Genomic DNA, 19,133 nt, shown 5'->3' with positions numbered 1-19,133 from the left:
GGGTATTGGCTGGTGGCCCTCTTGAACAATTTTAAGACTGGTCTTGCAGCTCGCTCTTCCCCCTTTTGCTTTCTATTCTGTAGTGTTTGCTGCCTTGGGCAATTTAAGATGACATACATTCGTGGATGGTGTTGACGATCTCTTCTGAGCGTTGCCTCCCCCCAAAGAGATCTCCTACTGTTTGTTGGGAAATGTTGGGATTCACCAAATACCGACTGGGTTGTTTTCCGATGTGGGACTATGGGACGTTATTGGTTATATGTTAATGACAGTTTTCCTACAGGGCATTGATGAGCAAGCTGGCCATTTTATGGCCCTTTCAGGCACTGTTCCCAATACATACACAATCACACAGATTACATGACACCTCCGACTGGGAGTTCTGGGTAATTAGGATTGAGGTGTATGTCATGGAATGTGGGAGGCCTGTACAATCCTCGAAAATGACAACAGATTCTGGCCTATCTTCCCCGGCACGATATCCAAGTGGTATTCTTGCAGGAGACACACTATGCCCAGATCTCTGCTAACCAATTTGCATCTAACTGGGGGGACAACCGCCTTTTTGAAAACAATAGGTCTTATTCAAGGGGGGTGTGTGTCCTCACTCATAGAACATTACCTTTTAGAACGCATAAGACAATTGCAGACCTTGAGGGCCGTTATTTGTTAGTGGCTGGAAATTTAGGAACCAAAAGTATACTCCTGGTAAACATTTATGCTCCCAATGTAGACTCACCAGAGTTCTTTCCCAGTATAGCTAAGCATATCTCCCAGCTAGGCATTGACACTATTCTAATGGGCGGGGACTTTAATCTCACACTAAATCATACTCTGGACACAAAGGGAACGGGACTAATCACTAAACCCCACACGGCGATCCTTTCTGCTGGCGGATATGTGGCATGTCTGCAATCCATTGCGTAAAGAATTTTCCTTTTACTCATCTTCTAACGGGACATGGTCCCGCATAGACCATTGGTACTTGTCACTCACCCTTTCATTTGCTACACTCTCCCTGGAACATCTTCCACGTACACTGTCTGACCACTCCCCAGTGCTATTGACTCTCTCTGTTCCTGACTTTACACGCTAGTGCTCACCCTGGCGCTTCCCAGAGGAGGCTATACAAGACAGCGTATTCCGAAGCAAGATTAGTGAGGAAATAGTGGCATCCTGGGAACTTGTATCGCCAAACAGTTTGGGTTTCTTCAGTCCATACCTCTGCACCTTGAGAGGGTGGAGAAACAGTTAAGAGACCTTAATGCACAGCTTTCACAGGGAGGTGCCCAGTCTCCGTTGCACAAAAGGACGGGATTGGCTGCGGAGTTTCAAGAGCTTGCTGCCTATGGGGCCAACTATTTGGGCAAGTATGCATGGGCTAGAGCCTATGGGGAAAGGGAAAGACCTGGGCGGACACTGGCTAGACTGCTGCGCCCTCAATATCAGTCTTCCTACATAACACAGGTTCAAATGTAAGACTGCGCTTAAATTACTAGCGGGGCTGAAATCACTACAGCTCTCTTCTCATACCCGTTTATACGCCACTCGCTCCCCCCCCCCCTCGATAACGCACTTCCTGACTATTTATCTGAGGTGGCCATGGTCTGGCTCTAGGACGGACAACAGCAATTTCGGTCTTCCCCATATATGGCAGATGAGATATCCCAGGGCATCGATTAGCTCAGCGGAGCCCGTGCTCGGGTTGTCTGGCACATTCTATAAGGCACCTAAGCCCTTGCTTGTCCCTCATTTACTGGAAGGTTACGCGGAATCCCTTGAGAACAGCGTGCTTCCCCCCTACAATGCGAGAGGCCATCATAGCTTTACTTTAAAAACCTGGTAACCCTCCATTGCGCTGCGATTCCTATAGGCCCCTGTCTCTATTGAACCAAGACTAAGATTCTTGCTAAAGTGCTCGCGGCTTGTATTTCCTTATTAGTGGTTAAAGTTATATCACCTTATCAAACTGGGCTTGTCCCAAATCGCTCCACATCAGTGAATCTTAGCACGATCTTTGCAGTAAACAACCAGATCACCCCTGAACTTCCGGTAGCTGCAGTATTACTAGACGCTGACAAAGCATTCGACTCCCTGGAGTGGCTCTTTCTTTACGCCACACTGTGGAAACTTGGTATTCCCAAAAACTTTTCCGACCTGGTCTGCCTTTTGTACACGAACCCTGGTGCCCGACTCCGTATAAATGGCGGCTTCTCTGATAAATTCAAGCTTTCGCAGGGAACCAGACAAGGCTGTCTATATAGTCACCACTACTGTTCATTAGCGCAATGGGCCCTCTGGTTCACCATCTGCATGAGCGGCACCCGCAGCGAGGGCTCTGCTTTCACCAAGGCCCCCTGCTGGCTTTACTATATGCTGATATCATATTATTCGCTTGGGATCCTGAAACTAATCTCCCTCCCCTTTTCCCCCGAGAGTTCGTGCTATTCAGGGTCTTTTCTTGACTTGTCATCAATTGGGCCAAATCTGAAATATTTCTATTAACGGATGCTACAACGTCATTAGTCTCGAGTTCTCTCTACGATGGTGCGATGACCCCCCCTCAAATTTCTTGGAGTTTATTTACACAACAGTGCAGCAGAGGTGATTCACCTCAATTATGGACCTGCTGCTGACCGCTTGTCGATGCAAATCGAAAACTGGATCAAATTTCCCTTGTCTATGGCTGGAAGAATTACCATTATCAAGATGGTGGTTCTCCCTCGATTTCTTTACTTCTTTCTTAATATTCCCATTCCGCTTACCTCCAAATTCTTGGATACATTACTGTGGATGCTCATCAGACTGATATGGGTGGGAAGACAGCTGCACATAAGCTGGCAGACATGAACAATGCCCTATCAATGCGGTGGGTTCGGTGTCCCAGACTTCTATTTGTATTATCTGGTGGTGCAGGCACATTTAGCATATTACTGGTACCACCCTGACACCAGACTGCTGTACTTAAAGCTGGAGTGGACCCAGGCTCGACCCCACTCACTCTCAGCTATTATGCCTCACGGTCTACCTAGTTCACCCTCTGATATACAGACCCTCCAAACAACATTCAGGGCCTGGGCAAGGCTATACCGATACTGTGTTCTGATCTCCTGTACTCCCCGCACATACCGCTTCTAGACAACCCATGGCTCTCCCAGACTGTGGAGACCCTGACTAAAAGAACCTCAACTCGGTGCAAATTACACACTCTCGGACAGCTTTTCCACAACGCCCAAGTGCGTCCCATCCCAGATCATGTGGGGGGGGGGGGGGGGGGGGGGGCGGGATGTATCCCACATGGACAGGTTTCTGCTGCATAGAACAGGCACTTCACTGACAGCCGCGTTGCGAGCATCTACTGAAGAACAGGAAGAATTCCTCCCACTTTCACTCATTATTACCTCCACTTCAGGTGCTCATTTGGTTTCTAGGCTCTACCATTTGACTCTTACATTTAGGCCACAAGTAGGCGTAGGGGCACTGGTGGCTTGGAAAATGACCTGGGCCACCCCTTACCTGATAAAACATGGACCTACTGTTGCAAACAAACCCTGTTTATCTCCTTCAAACACTGCCATAAGATTTTGCACTTCAAATACATACACAGGGCATACATTACACCTAGGTTATTGGCAAAAATGGACCCCACCAAATCCCACACCTGCTCTAGATATGCTATGGAATCTGCAGACTTTGCCCATATGACATGGAACTGCGCGCCGATACTAGCGTATTGGAGTGAAGTATTTCGCTACCTCGACTTGATGGTCGAATCAGAACTGACCCTTCCCCATTAATAGCTTTGCTGGGCTATGTGAAGTCGCTTAAACCTGGTGTGCGCTGCTTTTCAGCTATTGCCCTACTTCTTGCCAAACGGCAAATTTCCAAACACTGGAATTGCCCCATAACCCCATCGGGTAAGGCTTGGATAAAGGATCTAATCTATTGCGATACCACTAGTGACATCTACGTCTCCATGCAACAACTTGCCTCTATGCCTAAAAATATTTGGCACCCACTCCAATCTTACCTGCGTATACATCCTGAAGAAACAAAATGAATGTAATCAATATGTAACAGAGCTGCACTGACTACGTGTGTGATTAAAACATTGACCCCTACATTATTCATCCTAACGCTACAGATTGTCCACGAACAGTGTATCCCTGTATGTTTATGTTGGCTCCGATTTGTCCCGTTATTATTTTTTCTTTTGTACTTGGGAAAATGCAATAAACAATAGTTTAAAAATACAGATATGCTCCTCATTCATAGGGGGGCACTCCATAACACCACGATTGGAGCTTCAGGGAAATGTGTCTGCTACATTCCTCATCCAGACTCTGGCACCCCAGCTGTGGTTTTTGATATCCTGGAAACATTGAGCTTTGGGGGAGAGTCTACATAGTATTATATTGTGTGATTTCAGGTTGGTTGATTGTGCCTCCTATCCAACCCCGTGCCACACCACAACCCCGTGCCACACCACAACCCCGTGCCACCCCAGTTCCTTCCAACTTCCAACCCCCACCCCCACCCCCTCCACCTACTCACTCTTTTGCCAGTGATTGGTATTGGTCTAGTAGAGTTTATGTTGTATATTATAAGGTTATAGGAGTACAAAAGGACTATATTTAGCCTGTCTGATGTATGCATGACCTGCCATCTGTCGTTGGGTAAAGTTTTGTTTTTAATTGCAGTGGCCTCTTAGCTGCACACAGATTACACTCAGCCAGACTGATCTTTAAACTACCCAGACACTCTCGGGCTTCCCCCCTACTTCAACAACTACACTGGTTGCCCATCAAGCAGAGGGCCAAATTTAAAGGCCTCTGCATTACACACAAAGCCCTGTTTGGGCAAGCCCCCAAATATATCAAGGAACGCCTGACAACCTACACCCCCTGTCGCACTCTTAGGTCCTCTACATTGGGTCTACTAAAATGCCCACGCTTCCATTACTCCTCGAAAGGGGGCCGAGCCTTTTCCACTCTCATGCCTCAAATCTGGAACAGACTGCCAGGTGATTTGCGTGCTGAAAGTGGTCTCCTGTCCTTCAGGAGGAAACTAAAAACCCTCTTATTCACGGAAGCCTGGGCCTAATGCTCATGCTCGCAATACTTTCCCACCCTGGCAATCCCGTAGTTCTGCTCTCAGCGCTTAGAGACCTGCTGGTATTAAGCGCTTTACAAATGTCAATTAACATAACATAACTCTGTATGAGTGTGCTACAGCCTGACAAAATAGCATAAAAAAAGATTCTCCAAACAGGAACATGAGAGACATAGGTACTGCTAGCTAAGCGCTGTAACTTGCACCTTTCTATAAAGACAAGAGGCCCATGGGAAAAAGCACAATTTAGACAATACGTTACCACTTGCACAGGCACTATGTATAAAGGTGTATTGAGTGATGAACCATAAAGAATGTGGGAGATGCGCGCAACCAAGATGGCCGCGTAGGTGCGAGGCTCCCGAGGACCTCCGCGACCTCCTACATTTATCCTGTCTTCATCCTGATTCGGTTGAGGGGACTGTGTTGGTGAACCTGAGCCGAGGTGGTACCCGTTTTCCGTATTTCAATCGGACCCCGTGTGCCGTGCTGGGCATCGATTGAAGTTTGCGGCCTGCTCCTCTCCTGACCCCGGACTAGAGTTGGGGGGTGATCCAGTGGAGAAGTGAACAACAACGGCGGGACGAGCCTGGCGAGTCGCGTACCCCACACTTTCACTTTCGCGCCCTCTTGCCATTGTCGCGAGTGGGATCACGGCCCTTCTGTGTGTGGTGGTTGCCTCGCTGGGGGACCCTGCCTGCCCTGCGGGGACCTGCTCCGCCTTTCTGAGGCGACCTCTGGGGTCCTTGGCCTCGACTGTTCGCTCTCCGCGGTAGGACTCGTGGGTGTACGGGATACAGGACGATGGCGACGAAGCAGGATGGCGAGAGGCCAAAGGCCAAATCGACCCGGCGTGGCGCTGCAACTCAAGCCAACATTATGGATCGCTATACCCTGCCGAAGGTTTCTACCGGCGGGTCGCATAAGTCCCCTGAGTGCCCCGCAGATGCCCCGGATTTGCCGACGGATCTGACTTTGCAGGACATCATGGGCGCCATCACGGAGATGAAGACCTCGGTGGGTCAACAATTTGATACCCTGGCGCACAAACTCGACGCGGTTCTCATCGATGTTAACCTTGTCAGGGCAGATCTTTCCAAGACAAATGACAGGGTGGATTCTTTGGCTCACACCGCGTCGGGCCTCACGACTGAGGTGGCGGCCCTCCAGACGGAGGTACGTCGGCTCCGGCAGGCCAGTGCGCTCACAGGCCGGCGACTGGAGGATTCCGTGAGTCGGGCCCGGAGGAACAACGTTCGCATTATCGGGGTGCCAGAGGGACTGGAGGATTTGGCGGCGGATCTCTTTGTGGAGGATCTGATTTCTAATCGTCTGCAGCCTCGAGGTTTGAGTAAATTCTTTGCGGTGGAGAGGGCCCATAGAGTTCCTGGTGGCAAGCCGAAGGTCGGCGCTCCCCCGCGGCCTCTTATTGCCCGTATCTTTAACTTTCGGGACAGGGATGCGATCTTACAAGCTTCTAGAGTGCAGGGGCCGCTTAAGCTGGAGAACGTGGAGGTGAACTTCTATCCTGACTTTACTCAAGCGGTCCAGAAGCAGAGGCTGGGTTTCATGGGCGTTAAGCGGCGGCTCCGAGATATGAACTTGAAATACGCCATGCTTTTCCCGGCCAGACTGCGTGTGGAGTCCGAGGGTCGCTCTCATTTCTTTGACTGTCCGGAGACGGCCGGGGACTGGTTGGACACTTTGCCTAGGGGACATGATCGAGAGGGTGTGGGGGCCGCGGGAGGAGAGTGCCCACTGGACCGGGCCAGCGGTATTGATACTGGGGCTAATTCCTGATGATGCCACCTTTCGGCTGTGCTCAGGGTTTGACTGTCGTGCTTTGCTCCCCCTCCCGTGGAGGTTGTGGTGTGTCTCGAGGGGGTTCTCTTTCCTCCTCTAGGGGGTCTTTGTAGTTTAGTTCATGCTGGGGCGACAGGCACACTGCAAGTTGGGGGGGCTGTTTGGGCTCATGCAGGGGTGCAGGGAGGGGGGAGTTTTGTTTGGAATGTTGGGTTGGGGTTGGATATTGTTTGTTTGTACCACAAGGCAGACATATTGTTGTGTTCTATTCAAGGTGCTCTCTGGGAGGGGACAGATTGGTTTTGGCTGTGATGGGGGGTAGGGGACTGAGACTTCTTTCCTGGAATGCTAACGGACTGGGGGACAGGATAAAACGGGGGGTGGTCCTGCAGTTCTTAAAACGGATTTCACCTGATATTGTGTTCTTGCAAGAAACACACCTTATTGGTAACTCCTTCTGTGCTATGAATAGGCGGGGCTATCGCCTTGTGGCCCATTCGGGCTTCACCTCTGGTTCGAGGGGTGTGGGCATTATGGTTAAAACCTCGCTCCCGTTGGAGGTTGACGAGGTGCTCCGTGATGACAGGGGGCGATATACGGCTCTGGTGGGTAGATGGGAGGGTAAAGTAGTTGTTTTGGTTTCTGTTTATGTCCCGCCGGGGTTGCAGACGACTACTTTTGCTGATTTGGGGCGCCTTCTTCTTGGGCTGCCGGAGGGTATCTTAGTGGTTGGTGGGGATTTTAATGCTGTGGTCTCCGGAACTGAGGATCGTCACCCACCCAGGGATCTCCCCCGGGCCCAAACTTGGTTGTCTGGCCTCTTAGATACCCTGGGTCTGGTGGATTGTTGGCGGCTAAAACATCCTGCGCAGGTGCAATACACCTTTCATTCCGGGGCTCATGGTAGTCTTTCGAGACTTGATTATGTTCTGATGCCAGCGGCACAGGCGGGGAGGGTCGGGGAGGTGCGGCATCTTGCTCGGGGTATTTCAGACCACTCCCCTCTCTTGTTGCACTTTGATATTGTCCCGGGGATGGAGGGGAGGGTGGTCCCGATCAACCCCTGGTACCTGCGTAATCCCGCGATTCGCGCAGATTTGATTAAATCACTTGAGCAATATTTTGGAGATAACGTGGGATCAGTGTCGTCTGCTGTTTCTCTGTGGGAGGCGTTCAAAACGGTACTCCGGGGGAAGGCCCTGTCCCTCATTTCCCACTCCAAGAGGTGTGAGCGGGAGGAGGTGACCCGTATCGAGTCTGAGATAACTGAGTTGGAGGGTGACCTGGATTGTGGTGTCACGGACGACAAACTGCATGCTCTCAGGATCAAACAAGCGGACTACAAGGCCCTAGTCACCGAGGCGGCCAGGGGCCTGAGTAGGGAGCAGCAGGGGCGACTGTATGATATGGGTGATAAAGCTGGAAAACTGATCGCGTGGCTGGATAAAAAGGAGAGAGCGAGTCGAGTTGTTCCGCTGGTTGAGAGAGTGGAGGGTGTGTATGTTACTGATCCGGGTGAAATTGTTGATTGCTTCGCAGAGTATTTTCGCGGGGTGTATTCCCCGGTATCTTCTCGCTCGGAAGAGGATTCCCGCGACCTGCTTAAAGATATTGCGTTGCCTTCCCTTTGGGAGGAGGATAAATCGTTGATGGACGCGACTCCGACGTCTGAGGAGATCGCTCTGGCCATACGTTCAGTCGCCTCTGGCAAGGCCATGGGTCCTAATGGCCTTCCCATTGAATTGTACAAATTGCGGCCGGATACATTGGCGCCGCATCTTCGTGATATGTTCCTTGCGGCCCGGGCGGCGGGTTCCCTCCCGCTGGACCAGCGTCTAGCCACTATTGTGGTTATTCACAAGGAGGGGAGGCCGCGTGATCGGGTCACTTCTTACAGGCCCATTTCGCTTTTGAATGCGGAACCCAAAATTCTGGCCAAGGTGCTGTCTAATCGGCTGGTCAGCGTGGTGTGCGACCTGATCCATCAGGACCAGTCCGGTTTTGTCCCTCATCGCAACACCGCGCTTAACCTGCGGCGTCTGCATGGGGTGCTCTCGAGGGTTCCGTTCATACGTGAGCCGGCCATTTTGGCGTCCCTGGACGCCACTATGGCATTCGACACGCTTGAGTGGCCATATATCTGGGCGACGCTGGAGAAGTTTGGGTTTGGCCCGGGATTTATTGGCTGGGTGAAATTGTTGTATTCCGGACCGCTAGCCCAGGTGGTGGTGAATGGTAGAGTGTCGGCTCCTTTTGAATTGGGTAGGGGCACGCGACAGGGTTGCCCGCTGTCGCCTCTCCTCTTTGCTCTCGCCTTGGAGCCCCTGGCGGAGTGGCTGCGGTGGCACCCTTCGATTCGTGGTCTCCGATGGACTCCTGAGTATGAGGATCGAGTCTCTCTCTACGCGGACGATATTCTTTTGTATCTTGCTTCCCCGCGTGAATCGTTGATTGTGTTAGTGGATGTGCTGAATTCCTTTGGCCGTAACTCAGGCCTAGTCATCAACTGGGCTAAATCCTGTGTATATGTCCTCTCAGGGGAGGCCCCTATCCTCCCGCGGGGTTGTCCTATCCAGGTTGCTCAACAGGGATTTAAGTATCTGGGTATTTTTATTACCCTGGATTCTGCGGCCCGATACACACAGAACCTACTCCCCCCCCCTCCAACGTTTGAAGGCGGATGTGGCGCGTTGGAGGCGCTTGCTGCTCTCGCCGCTCGGCCGGGCGGCGCTGTTTAAGATGATGTCGCTGCCACGGTTTTTATATGCCTTGCAAAACACGATGGATGTCGTTCCGGCTAGTTACTTTCGGGAGGTGGAGGGTCTGCAACGCCAACTGTTTTGGGATGGGAGGCCACGGATCGCCCTCGCGAAGCTGACGCTCCCATGGTACGATGGGGGGGGGGGGGGGGTCGCCCTCCCCGACATCAAACGTTATTACTGGGCCTCCCAGCTGGCTGCGATAAACCACGGGCTTTATGGGCCCGCCCTTAATCCGGCTTTTGAAATGGACAAATTGTTGTTGCCGGGTGGCGACTACAATCGTGCGCTCTACTCTAGATCGCTCGACGCACGTTTGACTGGTCCGACACGGGTCGCGGTACGGGTGTGGCATGCGGCAAACTCGGCGATGGGGTGGAAAGATCGGTTGACCCGGGCGACGCCACTGTATGCCTCTGAACGACTGGGTTGTTTGTGGACGACGAAAGGCTTCGAGAAGTGGGACGCGATTGGCATTAGCAGGGTGGGCGATCTTTGGACGAAGGGGGGATTTAAAATGTTTGATGTGCTGAAAGCGGAATACCGGTTGCATGACAGGGAGTACTTCCGGTATGTACAGGTTCGCCACGCGTTGTCTTCCGTGTTCCCGGAGGTCGCGTCCATCCCGGAGTGCTCCCCCTTGGAGGATAGAGTGCTAGATGGGCATGTACCGGATGGCACTATCTCATTGATCTATAAAAAAGCTCATCAACGATCGCTCGGGACTGCTGGCCGCCCTCCGTGAGGCATGGGTCGCTGATGGATTGGAGCTGGACGACGAGGATTGGGTATCTGCGGTGGCCTCCCCGAAAGAGGTGGCCATACCGGCCCGCCTTCGATTCGTCCAGCTCAAAATACTCCACAGGGTTTACGTTACGGGACCGGGCCTGATGCGCATGGGATACGCGGTGGATGGGATGTGTAAGCGTGGGTGTGGCATGTTAGGGACCTTCCTCCACATTTTGTGGGAATGTCCGGAGGTGACTCGATTCTGGCGTGGTGTGCATGAGGTGTTACAAGCGGTCACGCATGTTGCGCTGCTCCCCGAGGCTAGGAGGTGTCTGCTGAATGTGTGGGAGCCGACTGATTATATGGTGACGCAAACGTGGTGGGTGACATTGGGATATATGGTGGCCAAGCGTGACATAGCACAATTGTGGGGCTCCCAGAGGTCACCCACGATTTCGGTATGGAAGGAAAATATGGATTGGTGTATGTTCCGAGAAAAGGTTGTGTATGTGGCGAGAGGTAAGCCTGGGAAATGGGTAAAGGTGTGGGGCCCCTGGAACTCCTACCGCGGCGGGATCTGTACCCCGCCACTGACGCCCGACCTGGCGGCGGCCCTGTCTCCCTAGTCTGCACATTCTCTTGATTCTGTGTTACTGTAACCACTTTGTTTCTGCCCCTGCCCTTCCCACCCTCTTATTCTTGTAGGTTGGTAGAGCCCTCCCGAGGGGAGCACATACTGTTGCCTAGATTTTTGCCGCCTTGTGGGTTTGTTTCTCGTTTTTTCATTTAAAATGAAACCGCCATTTGGGATGTTTGGGCAATGTGGCCGCAAATGATTTTTGATCTGTGGGACTTTTTACTGCTTGCTGCTTGTGTTTATGAATATGTTTCATGGTCTCACTGTCTACTAGCGGCCGGCCTGAAGGTTGTAGGCCCATACTTGTATATCTCTTGAAATCTGTAATAAAGGTTTCCAAAAAAAAAAGAAAAAAAAAAAAAAAAAAAAGAAGAAGAAGAAGAAGGTGGGAGATGAGTTAAAGATAATAGGAAGATGTTCTGCTCTGGAAAGAAAACATCTCAGAATCAGTATACAACAGAAAGACTAACTGTGAATTACTTTATGGCTAGTACAGAAAACAGAATGCATGATGGTATTGCTTTGTTAGAAAACTGAGGTGGAGGGGTAACGCTCTCTAGTGGACAGGATAAAAAAATTCAGATCCATCTAAAGAAGAAGATAATTCGGACATCCAGAATCAGAATTGCATAATAATGGAGTCCTCTCGCACACCTTTTATCACTGTTAAAGTGCCTATTCCTGGTTTACCAGAATAAGAGCACTGCCTAGAAAGGCCTCTGATATCTACAGCATAAAATAGCAATTTTGGAGAGATTAACTGCATACATCAATGATATATATATAACACATGGAGAGAACCCACTGATACTATGTTTAAAGCACAAACGAGAACTAGCTTATCCACCAAGAATAAAAAGGAGGGAACAAGTGAAAGAAGGCAGGGACTCTTTCATACAGAGATGGACAAATAGTGAGGAAGTAAGGAGTCTGAAAGACACTACAATACTCCGATGTCTTCAGAAGAAAAATCAAGAGAAGTTTGGGGGGGATGTAGGAGAGGGAAGGCAGAAGGTAAGAAAACTGGGGAAGGCAGGAGATGGTTGAATAAAACCACAACGATTAAGTTTAGAACAGATGTATTAATCCAAGGTAGGTTGAGGGAGTAATTTTGGAAGTGCAATCTTTGGTTATCAAAAATCACTGCAAATATACTTATTTACTTACTAGCCGTTAAGCCGGCTGGCAAGCAGGGCAGCATCAAAGGATCTCCACTTCCATTTGTCTTGGGACAGTTTTACGGTGCCCCAGCTGTGGGGATAAGGGTTTTTATTTCTGTTTCCACAGTTTCCCTCCAGGTGTTCTTCGGCCTGCCTCTCTTTTGTCTTCTGGGGTCCAGTGGAGAGCTGTTCTTGTGATGGAGTCTAATGATTGTTTATCCTATTATTCACCATTTTGTACTTCAAATGATGGTGTCCATACTCTCTTGCTTGCATTTGGTGAGCAGGCCCTGGTTACAGATGGTTTATGGCCAGAAAATGCCCTAGATTCTTCTCAGGTTACTGGAAAGTTGATAGTTCAGGGATGTCACTTTCAGTCATTGTCAGCAATCGGATTCATAAGAGTGCGGGAATGATGTGCCTTTGGTAAAGCCTCTGCTTGGTGTTGGTGCTGTTCTGAGATGACCTCAACACATTGTTCAGCATCCTTAAGGCATTCATGTCCTTGTTTAGCCACCCTTTATGCCACTGCCCGCCCCTCCATCTCGGACAATACTGTCTACTAAGGCAAACTCTTCAGTCATGGATAAATCATCTCAATTCACCTTGATTGGTGAAAGTGTTGGGATGTTGAGTATCATGGCTTATTTCTTCGTGTTGATCTTCAGGCCCTCTTGCTGTGCACAGATGAGGCAAGACATCTTTTCCTGAATATGCTGGAGTGTGTGAAAGAGCAAGGTTTTGTCATTCACATTGCCAAGGTCCTTCAGTGTAGAGAAGAAGGGCCATCTGAAGCCTCTGGCTTGGTCTTCTGTTGTGCGTGGCATCACCTAGTTAATGACTAGATTGACGATCAATGCTGACATCATAAATTCATGTCTCATACCCGTTTCAGCTTTGAAGCTATATGCACTCTCTTCCACCTTGCAGGTAAAATCATTACAGAACCTCTTGACGAGGAGACTATCTGCTGCAATATGCCATAGGCTCTCAGTATATGCCAAAGGTTGTCACAGTAAATACTGTCAAAGACTCTCAAAACGAATAAAGTTAATGTATAGTTTTCTTTGCCACTCCGTGGACTGCTCTATGATGCTGCATAGAGTAAGGATCTGATTAAACACATCCTCTATCCTTGCAGAACCCAGCCTGTTCTTTTCTTAACTGCTCATCTACTGCATCTGAAATGCATTGTATAATGATTTTTGTCAGGATTTTACTATTGAGTGACAGAAGATGATTCCACACCAGTTGTTACAGTTGATCATGCCCCCTTCTTTGGAATCTTGACAACACCACCTTGGTTACAGTTGTCTGGTACTTTCTTTCCCTCCCAAATTGATGTAAACAGTGGTTGGCAGATCTTTGCTGATGTTTCAGGGTCAAGTATTAGGAAACGGGAGCTTGGCTACATATTCACAGAGAATAGCACAGTCATAGTACCAGTGCTAATGAGAACTGTTCTCCTAAACAGATGGCAAAAAGGGCTTCAGTTTCACACACAATTTGTTCTTAGTCATCCACAAACCAAAGGTTAGGCAACTATAGGCATCTGAAGTAGGGTTCTGAAGTGCATTACTAAGAGTCCATGGTGAATGAGAATTTGGGCTCCACTTATTAGAGGAGCACCCGCTGAGTCAGGCGTGTATACACCTGGTGCAGGGTTGGTCCGATGGGCACCACAGGCTATTGTGAATCTCTCTCCCGATGCCAGGCACTTGAGAGGAAGGGTTGTATGTTTCTGATGTGCAGCCCGGCCAAGAACACTGCTTGAAAGTATTGATGATCTATCAAACCTTCAAACACAACCTTCTAGACACGGATTATGTATTTCATATTTACCATACTGCACAATCCTGCATCAAGGTTTACCTGTTCTAATCACCATTTATCTCTTGTCCAAAAAAATAAAAAGCACAATCGGAGCAAAGGCCTACTTATGCAAACCCCAAAATATTTTGTCTACGCTTTAGTATATATTTCATTGATATTTAGTATCCAATCCAAGGTCTTCTGCAGCCTAAATTTAATTATGATTCTACTACACTTCAACCGATAACTATCATGTCTATAACAGCCACTGGTCACCTTGACACTCCATATGCTTTACTTCAAAGTTTCCAGTAGTTCTGTTAAGTAATCTTCATTTTTCTATTTAATAATGCACTTCACACTTTGTGTGCATTTTTTCGCAGCTTTTTACACCACGTTCCATCTTAAAATAGGGTCCTTATATTTAGTTTAAAAAGAAATCTCAATAATTAAAACAAAAGACACCAAATGCAACACTTTAACATACGATGCAGTCCTTGATCACTGCCTGGGGACAGGATTTTAAGGAGATTATGGCATGGGGAGCGAAGGGATCCATCAATAAACCACCATCTTCTTGGGACTTCGGCACACCCCCAACCCCATCTGCAACACCTTTGATATCACTTCATTGGGTTACCCTTGGGATGTGAAATCACTGGCAATTACGCCACTTGCGTCATTCAGAGTAATATGGGGCAAAAATGCCAACTGCAAGAGCATAGGAACAGAGCGCAAAATGCATCCTAGGGTAAAGAAACTAGCACTAACTGCTGGATTATGCAATTTGCATAATCTTGCGTAATGTTGCCGTAATTTTGCGTGATAACGCTACAGCAAATTGCACCTATTCCAAACCATTTACCCGAGGCTATCCACATATGCCATTAAAGACTTGAATTAGCTGTAGTTATCTACCATGAAAAACTGTCTGCAGATACAAAGCTGTAATTCTAACTCAGTGGAAATAAAAACTAACCTTAGATTACCTTTTTGAATTTTATTCATCACACACTTACCAACATTCCATGACCACAAAAAGGGAGGACAATGCAAGGCAAAAACTACTAACTAAACAATGTTGATGATACCACAGGCAAAGAATACTGCTCAACCCCAGGTCAATCACCCCAACAAAAAACAAAAAAATCACACTGCAGATTATGGGGCATAGTCTAGAGGTAAAACCAGGGGACGTCTAAGCCAGCCGCCACCATGTAAAATAAATGTAATGAGACAGATAAGTAACATCTATGCACTGTTGTCATAGTGAATATTATCAATATCTTTCCTCATCAGTAAAGATACTGGTGCAAACAGGAAGGACTCCTTCACCAATCATGTCATTTTACACAACTGATCCATGTCGGAACTAAATTTCGTCAGGGTCTCAGATAGCATCAAATTCTTGTATTTAAATAAAAAAAGTACATGGTTTTTGGGAACTGTTCAGCATATACATTCAGAGGTATATATCGCTAATACCAAAAATCCATTAGAAGCACGATAACAAATTTTGACATACACATCATGAATAGGTCCAGCAGTATAGTGCCACTTAATTATATTTGGGATCAATTCTGGGGTGCTGCGGACAGCAAAATACAATATACACATCACAAACTGTTTGTAAGGCGATATGGAGAGCATGGGCTGGGTAGATTCTTGGCAGGGACAGTGAAAAAAGTACAATTATGTATATCATTGCCTGAAAACATCACTGAAGGCAAACCTAGACAAACAAACACACTGGTTGACAAAAACATAGTTACAATATTTAGCTGTTTAAATAGAAATAAAATCCATGGTTGTAACAAATACCTGGTGTTTTGCTGCCGCACACCTCAGAAGCTTCCGATTTACATTCACCTTGGCCTTTAGATTTCATTTCTTCCATCCATGTCATGATGTCCTTCAGTGGGACAACATCCCTTACATATGTTTTGCGCCTCTCTTCTAATGTCATTTTCAGCAGTCGCTCTATAAAGGGAAAAAAAAAGTTTGGGTGAATGGGAAAGACAAATACATTCGCTTACTTTTATTTCATGTCGTGCATTAATGAGCGAACTAATGGTGGCTCTTGAGATGAAACCCTTATCCCAGGACTATCAACAATGGTTGCACTGCAGAGTGGAGTAGGTACTCCTGAGGAACTGACAAAGAGCCACTTGCTTTTACCTTGGTTGCCTCATGTTTTACGTTGTTCACTGTGAAAGTACACATCACAGAACAATCAGAGGGAAGATGTCGCTTTGGCAAAATAAGTCCGCCTCTAATTAAAACCCTCAGGAGTGGTGACAAAACCGCATTAGGGTTGACCTTGCATTGTATTGTCCTCAGGCTGCTACGTCACTACTAGATCTCCCTTCTATAATTTATGGAAGCATGGAGCTAAATGGGTACAGGAATCCAGGAGTCGAAGGCAGCCTAGAAGGACGTGACTTTACAATGGACTATAGTGTACAAGTATTGCATGTGTGTGAAGGGAATGTATGAATTACTGGTGACGTGGTGCTGAGACCAACATTTGTGTCTTCATCAGACCACTCTAGCATTGAGCATATCAACTGTTTAGTACCCTGGGCGTAGTTCGCGTAGTAGCTCTACGTGTAGCTACGCGAAGTGCACTTCGCACTACGCAAGCTACGCGAACTGCGTAGTGCACTGTGCAAAATGCTGTCCGCACTGTGCAACCATTGCAAACGGCATCTTTCTCAACGCGGACAGGTAGTTTCTCATCGCGAGTGGTCGCGACCATACATGACCACTCGCAATGAGAAACCTGACCTCCCCGCGTTGAGAATCTCTCCGGGAGGTTTATTTTCCACTCTTGCGATCGGCAACTTGATGTTGCTGATCGCTAACGAGGAAAAAGTCTCGCCGGAATGTAATTTTGCTCGCTCGCGGTCGCCAACTTGACGTTGAGGTCCACGAGCAAGCAAAAACTGCCCGCTACGCGCTTTTGCACTGTGCAAATCGCGCAACGCGTAGTTGTGCAAACTACACGAGCGTAGCGTAGTCCTACGCCCAGGGTTACTGTTTAGAACAATGGGGCACTTTATACAAATTGCCCAGGAAATGCAATAGACATTTTGGTATTACAGAAGGGGAAGCAGCTTGTTGTGCACATCTGTGTTGTGCACACCTGTGCATGGGAGCAAAGTCAGCACCCATGCAGTAGAAAGTGTGTGTCCTCCTGATTTGAAAAAGATAATGCTTTTGCTCGTGAAACTATTTAACATTAGAGACGCATCAGCAAAAAAAGCACTGGTGTGATCTACTCAAGATATGGAACACCTGTAGAATTCACCCAATTCGCGTGTCAAATAAATCAGAACACTGTTTAGTACCAGTTAGTTGTCGCCCATACTCGGGGAACCAATATTTGTGCCACGTATGACCCGAATCCATAAGGGAGTCCAGCTCCTTGGGAACTCATTTGGGTTTGGTCTTTAATGCTGGTCATTTGTCTCCCACATTGTATCAGACTTTTCCCAACCTATCTCCATGGTCCCGGAGACGTTCTTAGTTGTCTTTATTCAACAACATTGTGCAGGCTCCAGGTGTTGTTGTGAGAAAGAACTGGAATACCTACTCAAAGTCCTGACATGCAATCAAATGCCCCTCCAAAACCAGCATTTCAGAACATAGTGGTGCGTTTTGCTGTAAAAGGAGCATGCTGTTTTTCATTGGACAAACCCGGTGAATTACCACTGAGCAGCCCAGTGAGACATTGAACCTCACCTGGTTGGGTATGACCCACTATGTGACAACACCGAACAGTTTAGCGAGATGCTGGTAAACAAGCACACCAAAACGACATGTCGTATGTAGTACAGAATACTAACGCAGGCCTACGTGATAAGAGAACGTCACATTTATAGATACTGATGAATGTTTATGTATGTCAAATTTGAAACGTTTTAATATACTGTATGTTTATACGGAGAGTCAACCTGTTTAGATTTTGAATGTTTTCTACGTCATTGGGTTTTGTATTTAGCAATTTTTTTGATTCGTGGTGGCAAATAAACTAGATATTAAGAAGATTTTTTTAAGAGGATTCTTTCTAGTGAGCACTCAAACAGGCACATCTACTCTCTTTAAACGTATCCTGAGTGTGCTCGCTCAGATTACAGCTGTTTTCTTATTCTTTTCACGATTAAAACTCCAAAACATATAAACAGCAAAAAACTTGAGACTGTAGATTTATATCCTGGAAATTCACCAGTGCAGCTAAGGTGCTGTCATTTACGTTTGCAACTAAGAAAATTAAATGACATTTTTTTTAAATAAATATTTGTATTTGCATTTTTAACCAATACAAACACAACTGGCACGTCACAAGTAATTATCCACGCACCCAGGCACCCCCCTGTCCCCCCACCCACCACCCATAGTGACAGCATCATGGCCATTAGTCCAACAAGATCCGGCTTTATAAGTCATTCTTCTGCGTTACTCTTGTATTTTCCCCATCAACCCCTCCTCGGGTCTAGGGCCCATGGCCTGCCACCCGCCATCTTGGAGCAGTGTCTCACCCATAAGGACTCTTGGTATATCAATCTGGTCCCAAACCCCCATCCAGACAATGGTACCTTCTCCATTTCCCCCACACTCTGCGGAATTTCCGGGGACATCCTCTCGCTTTGTAGGTAACCCTTTCCGCCGCCATGTACATATCCATTCCCCTCCTCCATTCAGCCAATTGGGGGGGCAACGACGCTCCCCACGCCCGTGCCACGTCCCTTTTCGCCACCACCAGGACTAACATTGCAATGATCAGGTGTGGGCGGCTCAAATCTACATCAGTAGTTATCCACAATAAAACTAATTTTCGTTCCACGGGAAGCGTTGCCTCTAGCACCGTACTCAACTCTCCTAGTATTTGTGTCCAATAGGTGTGGATATTGGGGCAGTTCCAAACAATGTGATAGAAGTCTCCCTGCGGATGTCCACATCGGAGGCAACTAGAATCACTAGCTCGACCCATACAATGTAGCCTAATCCTATCATAGTATACCCTATGTAGTATCTTATATTGAATGAGTCGAAGGTGGGATTTAATCGCGACTTCTCTATGGTGCATCAGGGCAGCCTCCCAGTCTATTGTGTCCATCT

At 47.8% G+C, this 19,133-nt stretch overlaps 1 protein-coding gene across 2 annotated transcripts in view; it reads right to left on the bottom strand.

The window, feature by feature from the left end:
* MACROD2 (mono-ADP ribosylhydrolase 2) overlaps positions 1 to 19,133 on the bottom strand; it is a 2,183,495-nt gene that overhangs the window by 2,064,113 nt on the left and 100,249 nt on the right. For both annotated transcript variants that reach the window (XM_085612704.1, XM_085612705.1), the window contains exon 2: positions 15,834 to 15,992. In XM_085612704.1, the coding sequence (XP_085468830.1) occupies positions 15,834 to 15,992 (159 nt within the window). The remainder of the gene's footprint in view (positions 1 to 15,833; positions 15,993 to 19,133) is intronic.

This window comes from Triturus cristatus, chromosome 6, assembly GCF_964204655.1.
Source record: "Triturus cristatus chromosome 6, aTriCri1.1, whole genome shotgun sequence".
Classification (NCBI taxonomy): domain Eukaryota; kingdom Metazoa; phylum Chordata; class Amphibia; order Caudata; family Salamandridae; genus Triturus; species Triturus cristatus.
This window is presented reverse-complemented; position numbering and strand designations above follow the sequence as displayed.